Genomic DNA, 16,408 nt, shown 5'->3' on the forward strand with positions numbered 1-16,408 from the left:
AAATAGGGTCACGGTTAAGCAAGTGCCCATGGTAGAAGCAAGACAAGAGGCAGCACGGAATCAGCCCTCCCACTGCAACATCCTTCAGGGAGGGGAGCCCAGCGCCAATCAAATAAATGCGCACGATGTAGTTTAAGACTGGACCAGAGGGGAAGTTCAGTAGGTCAAGAAAACATCCCATGATGTTCAAGCATCTCAAAAGTGGGTTTTGGGCCGGCTGGTGGAATGAATGCCGCTAAGCACCAGACTTTGGGGAACTTCCCTGACTGAGACGGAGGAACAGGGAGCGCAGCTGGCAGGGAGGAGGCACAATCTCAACTTCAGTCAATCATGATCTATCACCACGAACACCTTGTTGTGGTGGTGGAGAGGTAGCCCAGGGCCCTGCACACACCAGGGAGGCACTCCACCACTGAGCCACATCCCCAGCCCTGTGGACAGGTTCCCTGTAGGAGGGGAGTGAACTTCAGTCCCCCCACAGTATCACAGGGTCAGAAACGATTCCCATGCCCCTCCACCTCCCCCGAACATTCGACTCTCCTTTCTCTAAGCTCAGCTTCTGGAGCCTTGCGAAAATGTGCACGAGTGAAAAGGAGACCTGGCCCGCGAGCCGGGTCCTCACCAGCTCGTGTTACTCAGCGGCCCTGAGAACTTTTCCCTGGTCACTAGGAAAGTGGCTGGGAGGGAGGGGGTGTTTTGCTTAGTCTCTCCCATCATGCACGCTGCAGCCAGGAAAGGACCCAGGGACGCTCACCTTCACAGCCTTGTACCACGCTGAGAAAGGGTTGCAGGATGGAGTAGAGCTGTGCCTTCACTTCATGAGCCTTTCTAGAATAGGGAAGGCACATGTACACAGCCTGGTATTTGATATGGGCTCAATAAAAATGTGCTAAATACCCAGATAAATTCAGTTTAGGGAACAATAAACATTTGCTTTACTGAACCTCTTGTAGGTTGTATAACTGCTTTATTTAACCTTCACCAGAACCTTGGGAGGACTAGAAGGGTTAGGAACTTGCTCAAGGTCACACAGGGGTGAGTAAGCCCAGAGGTGAGTAAGCCCAGGGGTCAGGATCCGAACACAGATCTTAATTCAGTCAAGTTTGTCCTACTATACCAAACAGCCCATTCTCCATCCCACCCAGTATTCTGCTAACAGCCCAGTAAGAACACATTACCCTCTTCAATGTCTAAGTTAAAGGCTATGCACATGTCAGGGTCTCTCAGAGGCTTGCCCCGCTGCAATCTCTTCAGCAGAGGACATGGGGGAGGCTGTCACTCATCTGTATAAAGCCCTAAAGAATCTAAACTACATGCCAGAAGAGCCAATTCCCAAGTTTCTGATCCGCCATGGTAAATTTGTGCTAAACTTACTCGCTTCAATTTCAAAAGCAACCCTCTCCTCCTGAGCAGCTCAGGCTCTGGAGTGCAGGCTCACACCTGCCTTCTCTACGCTGGCCAGTTTTAACTGCCATATGCCACCCCTCTGCACCCCAGCTGAAAAATCTAGTGCTGCCCGCCTGCCCTTGTGTGGCAATCACTTCACTATGCCCTGCTCAGAGTTTCCCCAGCCCACTTCATTTCCTCAAAGCAAGACACAAAAGCCACTTGCAGCGTCCCAGATACAGAGGTCCCAGCATGGCAGCACTGGCAGAGGGTCCCAGGAAAAGGTCGCATGAGTCTCAGGTTTCATTCCTAGACTCAGATGTAGCCTGAAGCATTTCCCCTTTCGCTTATTCCCATTGCATTAGTTTACATTTGCCACTTTTGTATGTACTAATCCTGGCTCATAATAAGAACTTACTTTGATTTTTGGAAAAATGTTCCCTATTGCTTTGGCTACATAGAAGTACTTCAAATCCATGAGCTTGGAGCTTCTGCATTCTAATCAATCCATGCACAGAAAGCAACCTCTTAGAAGGTTTCTAGCCACTAGTATTTGAGTTGGCTTCCTTCCCTTCAAAAAATGGAGGAAACCACCATTAGAACTGTGAAGCTGGAAGCAGAGGAGGACAGACTATGCACCCCAGAGAGCCAGACTTGAGGCTGGAAGGGTGGAAAGGCAAGAGCCCAGCTTATCCCAAGAATTGTCAAAGGGCTTAGGAAGTGACCTCAGGTCACCTGTCAGGTACCTCTAGAAGTGGGGGAGGGAGACTGAAGCAGAGAAGATGAGTCCAGGGCTGTTTGAGAAACAGCCCCCGAGTCTCCTGATTTCAAAACCCTAGGCCGCTGCCTACCTCCTTCCAGTCTGATGTTTATGCTCTGAAGAGAAAAAAACTCAGGATCTCAGGACAACAGGCACAGAGCACATTTGAGGACAGAGGGATCAAGTGAACACAGACCCACTAAATGATGAGCACGCAGCCTCCTTCCTTCAGAGCTCCCAGAATACAGACAGACAAAACTCCACCCTCTGACAAAGAGCCAGGAAGACTAGACACTGGACTATGCATGGAGAGGAAAACATAAAAAGAACAAAACACCACCACCAATGTCCTCAAAGAAGGATCCATGAAACATAAACAGTAATTTTTAAAAATTTTTTTATTTTTAATGAGAGAACCAAAAAGCTCACAGAAGACCTGAGGAGTTCTGCTTTCTATAATGGTGGGCTGATTCATACTGGACTAACCCTGAAGCCAACGTCAAAATGTGAAAAACAACTGGAAGTACTGGAGGGCAACCAAAATCAGACAAAAATCAGAGAGGCTGTGACCCCAGAACCAAGTGAGACCAGGAGAGAGCCACTCTGAACTGGCTTCCCCTGGAGCACTTCCAGAGCTCAGGTTGAGGAGTCAGGGAAGAGTTCAAGGCCACCAGTGCTGGTGGCTGGAAATTGAGGGAGGAGGTCTTGGAAAGGAAGGAAACAGAGAAGGGGGAACTCACACCATTTCCTCTTAAGTCATCAGCTGATTTCTGAAGGATATAAGCACAGAGTGAGACTGCGAGGGGCCCAGTGGGAATCACCCACCCAAAGGCTCCAAGAGCCCAGCAGTGACTTTAGCATGTGTCTAGCTCCGGGAGAGCAGAGTTTGGAGTTGAAGTTCTGCAAAGTTAGAGTGGACAAGGACACACACACACCACGCAGAATTTAAAACACACCAAGCAAAAGCCAACACACTCATGGCAGAAACAAAATTCTGGTTGGAAAATGAAGTTGAAAAAGTCTCCAAGAAAGGAGAGTAAAAAGACACCGAGATGTCTGCAAAGAAAAAAGAAGGTAATCAGAAGGCCAGCCCAGGATGTCCAATATCCCAGTAGCCTGCCCAGTTTTTCTGTGGAGATTCTGCCCAGATGCCCTGAGTGTGGTGGGCCCTATTTTTCCCTTCTCTCTCTTGCTCACCCACTGCCCAGGAGGGGCTCCCAGGGAAGCTGCATTACAGCATAGGAAGGGTCTTCTCAAGTTATCTCCTTTGCAGCCTCCATCTAACCAAGTTGATCTTTTGGTGTGCACCTCAGTTTTACATTCATCACTTTTCACACTCATTTATATGTAAATAGTTGCTGATAAAAATGCATAAATTATAACTCAGATGTTTTCTGAGCTTAAAGAATGCTCAGTCATCTGGAAGGGAAAACAGGAAACAGGGAAAGAAAATAACAGTGAAGAGGGTTGAGAAGCTTAAAATGAGCCCAGTGGGGGTTTTCAAATCAACTAGATTGTGACAAACAAACACCCCATCTCCACTGCGCTGGGGGCTCTGCAGATTCAGGAGGCTTCCCCTCATTTCTTTGCTGGAACCGGGGAGACTGCCTGGCTTCTGGGGTCTGTCTTTACTTCACTGGGCACGGAGATTCAATACTAGCACATGGGAGGCCCTGTCTTCAATCTCCAGCACTGCAAAAGAAAAAAAGAAAGTAAAAGAAAAGGAAAGAAAGAAAAGAGAGAGAGGATCCAATGCTGATATCAGACCTTCGTGCCTGCCTTTGATGGCTAAGTCAAACATTTCTCTCAGGGACCCGATCTCTTCCCTCTCCTGTCTCTTTCCTGAACATCTAGGCTTTCCCCCAAAAACTTGCTGACCCTGCTCTCCACGCAGAAGTTCACTCTCCTTCAGGGACATCCTCTATGTTTCAGTGAGATGGGTAAACACACGGGCAGGTCAGTTAAAAAGTTTTCTGTAATGACCCCTCTAGGTAAACGGCAACACTTACTGAGAAGGCCAGGGCTAGCCTTCACAGCTGCACTTGAGGAACTACCATAGAATTTTATTACTTTTCTAGGACCTCCATATTGCTGAGAGGGTCTCAAGTTCAGATCCCTTGGGGGTTCACACACTAGTATTTCCCTCAGAGAAGTGTTCTCTGGGTGAAACTGTGATATCAAAAACCCAGATATGGTCCCATGAGTAGTCATTTAGGCATCCTTCCAGCATATTCCAGAACACCAAGTTGCTGACTAATCATGCCTGATGCACTTGGGTCTGCCTTCCTTTTCAATCGTACCCGTGGCTCACAGGCTGAGAGAACATCCGCCCGCTCAGACACAGCTTCAGCAGTCATGAAACCCTCCGGATGCATTAGGTTCTCTGCTATAGTGCTTTAACTCAATAAATCCTGGAGCCATAATGGTCCTTTACAAAATAATTTTTTAAAAACCTCTAAGAGTTTAAAAATATATTTAACCAGGCTATGAGACTACTTGAGACAAGGAGACCAGAGGCGAACCTAGGGACACTTCATATTCTTCATAAACAATGTTTTAGAACATTTGAAAATACTGCAGTCTTTTGAAATGGCATGAAATTGTTGACAGAAGGCAGCCCAGGCCCAGGCATGCCTGGGAGTGCCATCAGCTGTCCCTGGCAGTCTATTTTTATTGGGATCGTGAAGACAGCAGATGCATTCCCACAGCTCACTCACTGTACAATGGCCCTAGCGCCACCACCATTTCCCAGGGCTGGGATGCCAACAGTTGGATTGTTGAATCACTGATTTCAGAAACAAGTCATCAAAAGGACAATCTTCACACCCCAGATCATAATATTGTCCTTACAAAGGCATCCGCAGTAGACACCCTCTTCATGAGAGAATAAGAGAAATGATCTTACTCAGTGTAGAAGATAAATAAAAAAAAATCTCTAGTGTACTTGTAGTCCCGGGGGAAATAAGCAGAGGAGCGTAGATTACGAAGGACTTTATTATACAATTCATCACCTTTTCCTGACTCTGTCCCACTGAAAACTAACTTCTCTGGAGCCTGTTGCTTTGGTTTCCCTGACACACTGAATCTTGATTCACTACCCCTGGGACAAGAGCCAAGCCATCCTGGACAGCTCCAGCTGATGCTCTCTTGGTCTCTATCACTCCATAAGCAGAAGTTTTCCTCCACGTCCTCATTTCTAAAGATTGACCAGGCAATCACCTGGTCCTTGTGCAGGGGGATGGAAGTGTCACAGACTTACCAAAACCCCAAGCAGCTGACACTGGGTAGAGCCAAGGGCAGCTTCTTAGGGGTCAGGAGAGGTCAAAAGGCTTGGTCATCCCATCTCCCTGTCTCTTCTCTGGAATTTTTTCTAATTCAGCTTTCACTCTTTTTTTTTTTTTTTTTTTTTTTTGCGGTACTGGGGATTGAACCCAGGGCCTTGTGCTTGCAAGGTAAACACTCTACCAACTGAGCCACATCTCCAGCCCCAGCTTTCACTCTTGAAAAATATTGTGCTGCCTCAAGATCATGATGTTCCATCCCTCTGCTATAGGGTTTCTAATTACAGGAGCCTACAGGAAGCTCAGAAAGTCCTCTTTTATAAACCTAATTTCCTACCTTTAATGCTCCTCAGAATTATTTAATCAAGAGCAATTTCTCTTTATAGGTACTGGGCCCCTCTAATATGCAAATACACATTGGAACACCACCCCTGCCCCCAACACCATTTACCTTCAAGTAAATCCAAGAGGTTTTTTGTTTTGTTTTTGAGATCATGTCTTGCTATGTTGCCAAGCTGGCCTCAAACTCCTGGGCCCAATTCATCCTCCTGCCTCGGTCTCCCAAGTAGCTGAGATTAGAGGTGCATTCCCCTGAGTCCAGCCCATCAAGTCATTTTTTGAGAATCACACTTTTGGGCAGGAACAAGCGTTATGAGTTATGAGGAAGGCATGACATTTTATTTATATGCAATTCATGTGACTACAAAACTTTGGTACTTTAGAAATTTCCAAATAAAACTTTAGTTGCAGGTAATCTTTAAAGTAGAGATAAGATCTGAATGCTCAATGAACATCTATGAGTCAGAGACTATGCTGAGAAGAGTGTAGGATTTGATTTGAATATATTTCATCTTTACGTGATTCTGTGAATTCGCCTTTATTTCTCTTTTTTCCCCTTCTTTCCAACATTAATATAGCTCTTAGGCCTCAACTTCTAGAAAAAAAGAACAATGCAAGGGATATGATACAGGCAGAGGAGTTTTACAAGGCAGGAAGGGGAGAAAGGGCTTTTGTTAGACAATGGTGGCTTATACTTCATAGTCTGAGCAAAGAAAAATACTACATTTCTCAATACATTTGCAAATATACACCCATCTCTTACACAGAGAAAACATATACATCTTCAATGGACATGGCCCACACTCAACACACAGATCTGTGTCCTTATTCACCTGGAAGGAAAACACTAGATTTGGAGTTTAAATTCCACTGCTGCTACTTGCTAGCAGTATGACATTAGGCAAATCCCTCAACCTCTCTAAGCTTTGATGTTTTCATTAGGAAAGCAGATTTTTAAAAATGTTATTGTATTTTTATACCTTTATTTTATTTATTTACTTCTACATGGTAGTGAGGATTGAAAACCCAGTGCCTCACACATGCTAGGCAAGTGCTCTACCACTGAGCCACAAACCCAGCCCTAGAAAAGCAGATTTTAATACCTGTTTCATAAAGCATTTGGATACTTAAGTGATATAAAGTTCACACAATTTTTTTTTTTTAATCATTAGAACAATTTTTTTTTTTTTTTTTTTGCGGTAATGGGGATTGAACTCAGGGCCTTGTGTCTGCGAGGCAAGCACTCTACCAGCTGAGCTATCTCCCCAGCCCTTAGAACAATTTTTTAAGGCAAATAGGATCTGCACTTTACAGAGAAAACAGGTACAAGGAAACCAAGTGGCTCACCCATGGTCACACAGGAAGTCACCAGAGAAGTGGGCAAAGACTCTCATCTGACTCCAAACATCCAGATGCCTGCCCCAACTCCTGTGGCACAGACAAATTCCTTTTCCCCTGCTGCCCTCTCTTTTGTGCTCTCAGACAAGAAAAGTTTCCTCCTCACTGGCTCTCCTATCCTGATGACTAGAGGGCTTTCCCTACCCAGGTGCTTGTGTCACAAGACGAGGATCCTGAGCAGTTCCTGGAGAAGAGGGGAACCTGACTCGGGACAAGGTGGGCCCTTGACATACCCCATGGAAAAGAATTTCAGCACATATCAGTTGAGGCACAGAAATTTATTTAGGAAAGCAAATATATATTCAAGGGAAAATGTAGGTCATCTCAAGAATGAGAGATGTTTTGGGGGGGTTTGGACTCCTTTTTTAAAGGAAACTTGGTGAGGGCTGGGTACAAGAAATTATGTGAGAATGACATCAGTCTGGTCATACTCAGGCCACACCAGGGTCTTTGAAGGGCCTTTACCAGGTTCAGGTAAAAATGACTTCCAGGAAGGTAGTAAGAAGTTGTCTTTCGACTGGGTACAATGGCCCATGCCTAAAATCCCAGCAACTTGGGAGGCTGAGGGAGGAGGATCACAAGTTTGAGGCCAGCCTCAGTAAATTAGTGAGGCCCTAAGCAACTTAGTGAGACCCTGTCCAAAAAAAAAAAAAAAGCTCAGTATGTAGCTAGTTCAGTGGTAAATCACCCCTGGGTTCAATTCCCAGTACCAAAAAACAAAAACAAAAAAAAGTTGTCCTTCATTTTGAAAAGTACCAATCCCCTATCACCCCTCAACCTCGCCAAAAAAAAAAAAAAAATCCTTTCTGTTAGCAGAAATCAAGAGGCTCTTTTTCTATTATCAAAAATCTGAGTCCAGTGCAGTGGTGTACACCTGTAATCTAGCGACTCAGGGGCTGAGGCAGGAAGAGGAGAAAGGGTGAGCCTCTGAAAAGGAAAAAGGAAGTCGCAAAACTGAGCGACTGAAACAATTCAGTAGAAGCATATTTTGTTTCCAGCTAAATTAGTTCTGCCTATCAGCACCGTGCTTGGAATGCTCATCTGTCTGACATGCTGATAATTGAGTAGCGATGCTAACTGATTTCATTATTCCAACACACAGGGCACGGTTTTCGCATGAGTTTGCATCTATTTCAGTAGATTCTGGTATTAACTATCCTGTGAAAACCCACTACTAGCCAAACATTTTTTTCCAGTACTTTTGAGTTCACACTGGAAACTCAGGTTAGATAAAATCCTATATCCTGAGGAAATAAGAGGCAGACCCATTTCCCAAGGAAAAGGTTCATGAGGAATACATAAATGTAGGCATGTTCTAAAATGTTTGTTTCCTCAGCTCTACACCCTGTCCTCTAACCAGCTTCCTGAGATTGGGACCAGAATTCTGAAAAATCTTTTCTCTGTTCACCTGGTTCCCTGTTATGCCAGAGGTGGGCGCTAGAGAGAGCCTGCAAGGCTGGAGGAGGGAGGAGGGGCCTTCTTCTTCCTGTTCCTGTCAGCCACACCTCAGGCAGCAATGGCAGTGTGCTGGAACCAGCCTCATCAAGCTTCTGAGAGACGCCCACACTGGCGGTGGCACAGTGCCTTCTTCTCAGGGCCTGAGTTCCAGGTCCTCAGGTCCTCCATGAGCTTGTAGGCTGTGATAACCCCCACCTCTGTGTACTCTCTCAACCCTAAGAGTGGCGCTGTTTCCTGCACCCTGTCATGTTGTTTTGTCCTCCAATAACTTTCATATTGATTTTTTGTATTAAATTACCTATTAAAATAACTTTTGTGCAGTTTCTACTTCTGAAAGTCTGAAATCAGTCACGCCTAAGTGGGAATCCAGTCCATCTATGAGCTGTACCCATTAACTCCAGAAATTTTAATTCACCTCTCTGGGTCTCATTTTCCTTAATCACTTTCCTTTGCACGATCAATATATATTGAGCCAGGCACTGGACTAGCACAGTGCAGGACACGTTGTCATCAGTCTTCTCCATACTGTGACAGCAGAGCAAAGACAAATGGGTCTTGAAGAAAGAAGTGTTTCAAAAGCTGGTCTCTTCAACAAATGCAACAGGTATCTTGCCCTCATTAGGCTGACAGTCTCAGTCAATATAACACCAGGGATTCATGGGTGCTCTGTCCATCCTCCCTGTTCAGAGCAAAGAAGCAATGACCTTGCAGCAGCATTCATTCAGAGGGAAATAGACCGATAGCCCTAGAGAGGGAACACCACAAGATGGCATTTTAAAAAAATGCAAGGAGACAGACACCTGTGATCCTGAGCACCAGATACTGAGCTTCAAATGCTGAAAGGGAAACAGAAACTGTAATGCAAGCCTGGGACGGAGGTTCAGAATGGTCATGGGTGAGTAGAGGAAGATATCAGAAAGGTGTTACTCCAACAGCAGACACAACAAGTCTTTTTACTATAGACTTGTTTTTCACCATACTTTATGCTTTCTGTGGCAGGACAATATACCCAGAGAGACCAGGAGGGTAATAAGATGGAAAAGGAAGATTCCAGATTGCATTTAAGCCTGAATTCAAAGGCCGTAAGCCATCAGCAAGGAAAAGCTGGAAAGAAATCCAATCTCCACATTTTGACATACTCTTTCGTTGGTCTTCTGTCTAGACATCAGACATATTGGACAAAGATGGCCGATGTTCTCATTAGTATGAAATGCTCCTGCAAGAACTGTCGTGTAGCCCAATGCTGCATCTCTATGACACACTGATATCTTTATAAGTGCAAATTAAACTCTTCACCCTCAATTGTTTACTCATTTTGACATGATTATGACCATCAAAAGTCATACTAAAGAAAAATAACCATGGAAAATTATTATTAGTTCTATTCCACATTCTTGCTCTAGGGCTTTGTTAAAAGTAATTTACTGTCATAGAAGGAATTTAGAGTTCCATAAGACTTGAAAAGCCAGCAGAGTGTTTTATTCATAAATAAATGTCAACACTTAAACAAGACAGCTTCAAACTCCAGGACTATTGAGATGAACAATATATATTGCCTGGATGATTTATTATAGTTATGTTTATAGTCCAAATGTTAATTCTGCCTGATGAGTCATTACATGGTCAAGCCTAAGAGAAGTACTTTGAATAAGAGGTGGTGTTTCTCAGTTTTTCCATTTCAACAAATTATTATTTCTGTATTTAGGACATTATCGAGGCAGTTTCTTTCATGACTTGTAGCACTCTTGAGCAATTAAAAAAAATTATAAGGTGAAAGAAGTAGGGAACAAATGCCAAATTCAAAATGATCCACGGAATATGGAAGAACCCCCAGAGAGCACTGCTGTCTCAAACATAAGGCAAAATAATCCCTTCTGCTCACGAAAACTTAAAATGAACAGTGAGTGTGCATCGCAGCAAGAACATTATTACCCAGCAGAAGTAACCTGCTAAATACAGACTTCATCTCCAAACAAGGCTCCTAACAGATGTGAGCAAAAGGTACCTGCTGAGGAAATGGAGAAATTTCACCTGGCATGCTATCTGCACCACAGCACATGGCAGTCTTCACCCCTAATCTCCTTACCACACACACTCGGATCGATCATGGAACAGTATTTATTTGTGATACATTCTGGGACTTGGCAGAAGACATACCCAGGTAGGCCAGAGCAGAGGGGCCCCAGTCAATCAGAACAGCCCCCGGGGTTCCTGGGCTAACGTACCATCCAGGCCGTTGTGATGACTGTAGTTTCTTTTCCCCAGAATGCTTAGAGACGTGTGATTTGGGGTAGTTAGCATCCTCTTGGTACTTGGGGTTTGCAGGCTTGGTGTAGAACGAATAACATTAGGTTTCTTCGCAGGATGGATCTCTGACAGGAGAGAAAAGGTTTCTCAACTCAGAACATGGTATTAAAAATCTTTGTGTACACTTAGCTTGGCTAATGGGCACACATGTCATTTCTTAATGAGCTGAGAGGCAGTTCCTCATGAGCCAGCCTCAGACCTGCATAAGGAATCAGCTTCAAGTGTTGTTGCCATGGCTTTGCTCATCAAGTAAGCCACTTCTTCCCCTGCTGGCTGGAGCTCTGGGCCTCAGGTTGTGAATACAAACAAACAAAAAGGCCACTTCAGAAGGTCACTTGCAACGTGAGATTTACTGAGGGAATAAAGCACTCGACTCTTCAAAATTAAAAATTATCTGCAGAAGTAGCCTCAGAAAAAAACACCTGTGCTCTGTCAAACCAGGAATATGCAACCCATCTGTGTGTGAGTGTTCTGAAAAATGGGATTCTTCCTCTGTGCAACCAGAGTACAGGATCAGGGTCACTCATTCCCAGCCCAGAACATTTTGATAATGGATGATATCTAAAACCAAAGTCCAAATACGATAGTCAAAAATAAGAGGAAATACTTTGACCAAGGACACATCACAAACCTCTAATGTGCATGCAGTACATGTATATTTGAGTGAAATCCACTGTGAGCCACACAGCCCAAAACCACTTTTACTTTGTGTAAATGGACAGAAAACTGTAATACTGTAGGAATTAGATTTGAGGACCTCAGTCTATTACTAATACCAGTACCCTTCCTCCAAAACCTAGCCTGCTCACTGATCCTCAGGGTTATCATCCAGCATGCTGACAATGCAAGAGGCACCTGTCTTCTCAGCTCCCACCTGGGTGAGGGCTGAGGCAGGCTGATTTACTGAAATTTATCAAGACCATTTGGATTGTTAGATCTTGGTCTAGTAAAAAACCCAAACTTGTCAAATTTAGAACTGATTTAAGTACTGTGAAAAAAACAATGATTTTTTTTTCCAACATGGCATTGAAGGTTTACTACCCTCATTGTTCACTACAACCTCTCTACCCCATGCTCCATCCAGACCAGACAATCTACTTCCTTGAATTTTCTAGGTCCCTGGACCCACTGATAGCCTTTGTCTATCTGGTCTACTCATGAGGAAAGGTAATATCCTTTTCCTATTTTCCTTTCCATCTGTTCAAATACTACTTCTTTCAAGGCTGAGACTGACTATATCCTCAAGTAGACTGCCCTAACACTCATCAGAAATATCTACTCCTAGCCAGGCACAGTGGCATACTCCTGTATCCCAGCTACCCAAGAGGCTGGGCAGGAGGGTTGCAAGTTCAAGACCAGCCTGGGCAACTTAGCAAAACCCTATCTCCAAATAAACATAAGAAGGACTGGGGATTTAGCACTTGCCTGTGGAAAGGCACTTGCCTGGCTCAACTTTGGGCTGGAGTCCCAGGACTCAGCCCCCAAAAACAGATAGACAAAGAAAGAAAGAAAAAAAAAGACCCTTCCTTCAGTGCATATGAAAACGTGTAATTTTCTAATAGTATCTAATCCTTTGTCTTATTGTTTTTATTGTGTGCCTTTTCCTCTAGACTAAGATTTTTGAGGCAAGGTCTTATTCTTGCTGGTCCCCAAATTACATAGTACAGAGTTTGGAACATAGAAATTATGCAGTGAGATGTCATGTAGGGCTGTGGTTCAATTAGTAAGGACAGAAGCATTTTGGGTTCATCTGATAGGAACAGAAGTCAATATGCCCACAGGAGAAATACACAATTTCCCATGGAAAAACTAACTAGTATGCAATGTTACACTCTGGTGGCGGTTATTTTAAAAATCAGAAACTTTCTCCTTACGAAGTGGGAAGGGCATCCAGGAGTCAGTCCTGCAAAGGGACACAGACAGCAGCCTTCAAGGCATTACACAGGCCAAGGTGGTAGAATAACATCAAAAGTGGAACTGTGAACTTCTGAGTCCAGGACACTCTGATGAGGACCAGGTAATATACCAAGTTCAGGGTTATACTTTGATTTTTAAAAGATAGGATGTCTGAAGTCTGAACATTTCATAATTATAAAACTGGAGAGAGCTATGGAACTCTGAGTATATATATTTCACTTTTACTGAGAAAAATGAAAAAAAATATTAGAAGCACAAAAACATGCCATTCTTGATGTATATGAAGCTATTATTTAAGAAATTGTTTCTCTTCAAACTTTTCCCCCAAAAAAGACTTTTGCATAGTTATTTTTAAAAAGTATCCTTGTTCTTTATAGATTCTGGAGATTAGTGCTCTATCTGAAGTGGGTGTGGCAAAGATTTTCTCCCACTCTGTAGGTTCTCTCTTCACATTGTTGATTGTTTCCTTTGCTGAGAAAAAGTTTTTAGTTTGAATCTATCACAATTACTGATTCCTGCTTTTACTTCTTGTGCTTTGGGAGTCATGTTAAGGAAGTCTGGTCCTAAGTCAACATGATGAAGACTTGGACCCACTTATTCTTCTATTAGGTGCAGAGTCTCTGGCCTAATTCCAAGGTCCTTGATCCATTTTGAGGTGAGTTTTGTGCAGGGTGAGAGACAGGAGTTTAGTTTCATATTGCTGCCTATGGATTTTCAGTTTTTCCAGCACTATTTGTTGAAAAGGCTATCTTTTCTACAAGAACTCAAAAAACTTTACACCAAGAATACAAATAACCCAATCAATAAATGGGCTAAGGAAATGAGCAGACACTTCACAGAAGAGCTACAAGCAATCAACATATATATGAAAAAATGTTCAATACTTCTAGTAATAAGAGAGATACAAATCAAAACTACCATAAGATTTCATCTCACCCCAATTAGAATGTCTATTTTCAAGAATACAAGCAACAATAGTTGTTGGCAAGGATGTGGGGGAAAAGGTACACTCATACATTGCTGGTGGCATTGCAAATTGGTGCAGACACTCTGGAAAGCAGTATGGAGATTCCTTAGAAAACTTGGAATGGACCCACCTTTTGATCCAGTTATCCCACTCCTCAGTTTATACCCAAAGGACTTAAAATCAGCATACTACAGTGATGGAGCTACATCAATGTTTACAGCAGCTCAGTTCACAATAGCTAGATTGTGGAACCAACCTAGATGCCCTTCAAGAGATGAATGGATGAAAAAGCTGTGGTACATATACACAATGGAATACTATTCAGCCATAAAGAAGAATAAAATTATGACATTTGCAGGTAAATGGATGGAGTTGGAGAATATCATGCTAAGTGAAATAAGCCAATCCCGAAAAACCAAAGGTTGAATGATTTCTCTGATAAGTGGATAATGATACATAAAGGGGGGAGGAGGTAAGGGAAGAATGGAGGAAGGATGGATTGTGTAGAGGGAAATGAGGGGTGGGGATGGGGGGGAAGAAAGATATTAGAATGAGACAAACATCATTACCCTGTGTACATATATGATTACACAAACGGTGTGACTACTTCACGTACAACCAGAGAAATGAAAGTTATATCCCATTTGTGTACCATGAATCAAAATTAAAAATAAAGAAATAAAAAATAAATTAAAAAAAAGTATTCTAGTGATATTTCAACATGTAAATGGACCATACTCTTTGGAGGTTTCTGAGTTTGACGGCATGATAAAAATCAGAAAGCAGTACAAACGTTTCCCTTTCAAATTAACCTTAATTGACAATTAAAACTTATTTATTCATTCATTTACACATGCTAGGGATCAAACCCAGGCCCTCTCACTTGTTAATCAAGTGTTCTACCACTGAGCTATATCCCCAGTCCCCATAAATAAACTGAATAACTAATTTCTTGGGGGGTGGTGCTAGAGATTAAACCTAGGGCTTCACAAATGCTAGGCAAAACCTCTACCATTCAGCTATACATTCAACCCATTTTAAAATATTTTTTTCCAAATGTAGGTTAAAAATCAATTTGATTTTTTTTAATAAAAGGAAAGTTATCAATCTTCCTCTATTTAAAGGATTAGGGACAGTCTAAGAATTAGAGATAGTCTACAAACTAAATGAGAAAATTCATCCTTAAATAACTAAATGATTTTTTATTTTCCTCTTTTTGCTTAATATGTGTTATCTCCATGAACTTAAATTTTTAATGATTCTTTTTGAAAAAATAAACATACATCTAGAAGTCTGTGTGTTGGTAATACAAATAGAAGTTTCTAAACCAAACTTAACTATACATACAAAGGTATCCCATTTCACCGAATTGAAAGGCTTGGATTGAGTTTAGGTACATGTTTAGAATGGCCGAATATCTGTAACATAGAAACTGTGTTTTCAGTTTTTCCTGCCAGAAAATACCCACCTAAATACCCGATGATACATGCCAAGGGTTTCCTAGTGCTTTTGCTTTTCAGTGGACTTCCAGATAGTTCGGCGTGTCTGTCTGCGTCTGAGGAGAGAAAGAAACATGGAGACAACCAATGAGGCAGATTCCTCTACCTATGCCACACACACTGCAGAGAGAAAAGGTGCCAGTGGAAAACAGGGCAAAATACCCACCAGATTCCTGTATAATTTCATTCTGGGTTTGAGAAAACCATTCCTAGTTCTGGATCCCAATACTAAGTCAGGGATTCATGTGGAGAACAGTCACTTTAAAGCCCCATGTAAGTGTAGTTAACACACACTTTACCACAACTTACACACGCACTCTCACACGTACGCCCACCTAAAAAGCAAGGGCAGTGTGCTTTCTTTGGCATTTCTGAATGACAGGAGGGAACCAGGCCTGTGTAGGACTAACCGGGCTTGGGCGAAGAACAACTGACAAAGGCACTTCTCACCCATGGACACAGATGGAGTGGGTCCCCACGGAGGAGTCTTCACCTAATGTGGCAAAACTCAATTCCCTCAGATGATAGCCTGGCGAGGGTAACACAAGCCATTTGGCTTTATCACTGGTTCTCTATCCCTTTTGTCCTAGCATGTCATTTGTGCTGAGATTTAAAAGATTACCTGTATGCAGACTTTCATCCAACAGTCAGAATATTAAAATACTGTGAGGATGGACATGAGCTCATAAAGGATTCCACTATGCTCTTCGTACCATGTTGTAAGATATTTTAGACCCAGAAAAATAAACATACAACACAAACGCTGCATTTTTAATTAGCTGTCATTAGATGGAAGTAGATGTGGAACATAGCTGCACCCTGTCAAAGGCATGGTACAGTTTTGAGGGGCAAATGAAATGTGCATCGAAACGTTTTTTAAACTCACACAGATGTTGTCATAAAGTCTAAGTAGCTTTGGTCAGTGATGTTCTATGTTCATGCCTTTTCCCTACCTTCATATATTTAACAAAACTGTCCTACAGTTTTTCTGATTCTACTAGATAATTTTTCCTTTTGCAAAATGACATCACTTTTCTGGGCATACATACAGAAGTTTCCTTTGACATCCATAAGGTACAAAAATGTACAATTCAAT

At 42.7% G+C, this 16,408-nt stretch overlaps 1 protein-coding gene across 9 annotated transcripts in view; it reads right to left on the reverse strand.

Moving 5' to 3' along the window:
- Mta3 (metastasis associated 1 family member 3) overlaps nt 1-16,408 on the reverse strand; it is a 204,531-nt gene that overhangs the window by 3,718 nt on the left and 184,405 nt on the right. For 4 of the 9 annotated variants that reach the window (XM_047522394.1, XM_047522395.1, XM_047522402.1 and 1 more), the window contains exons 15-17: nt 15,282-15,368; nt 10,848-10,994; nt 7,976-9,367 (exon numbers count right to left, since the gene is read on the reverse strand). In XM_047522394.1, the coding sequence (XP_047378350.1) occupies nt 9,306-9,367; nt 10,848-10,994; nt 15,282-15,368 (296 nt within the window). In that variant the 3' untranslated portion in view covers nt 7,976-9,305. Of the gene's footprint in view, nt 1-754; nt 829-7,974; nt 9,368-10,847; nt 10,995-15,281; nt 15,369-16,408 lie in introns of those variants that run through there. The other 5 variants (XM_047522398.1, XM_047522399.1, XR_007104631.1 and 2 more) reach the window with 4 other exon arrangements.

Source organism: Sciurus carolinensis, chromosome 13 (assembly GCF_902686445.1).
Source record: "Sciurus carolinensis chromosome 13, mSciCar1.2, whole genome shotgun sequence".
Classification (NCBI taxonomy): Eukaryota; Metazoa; Chordata; class Mammalia; order Rodentia; family Sciuridae; genus Sciurus; species Sciurus carolinensis.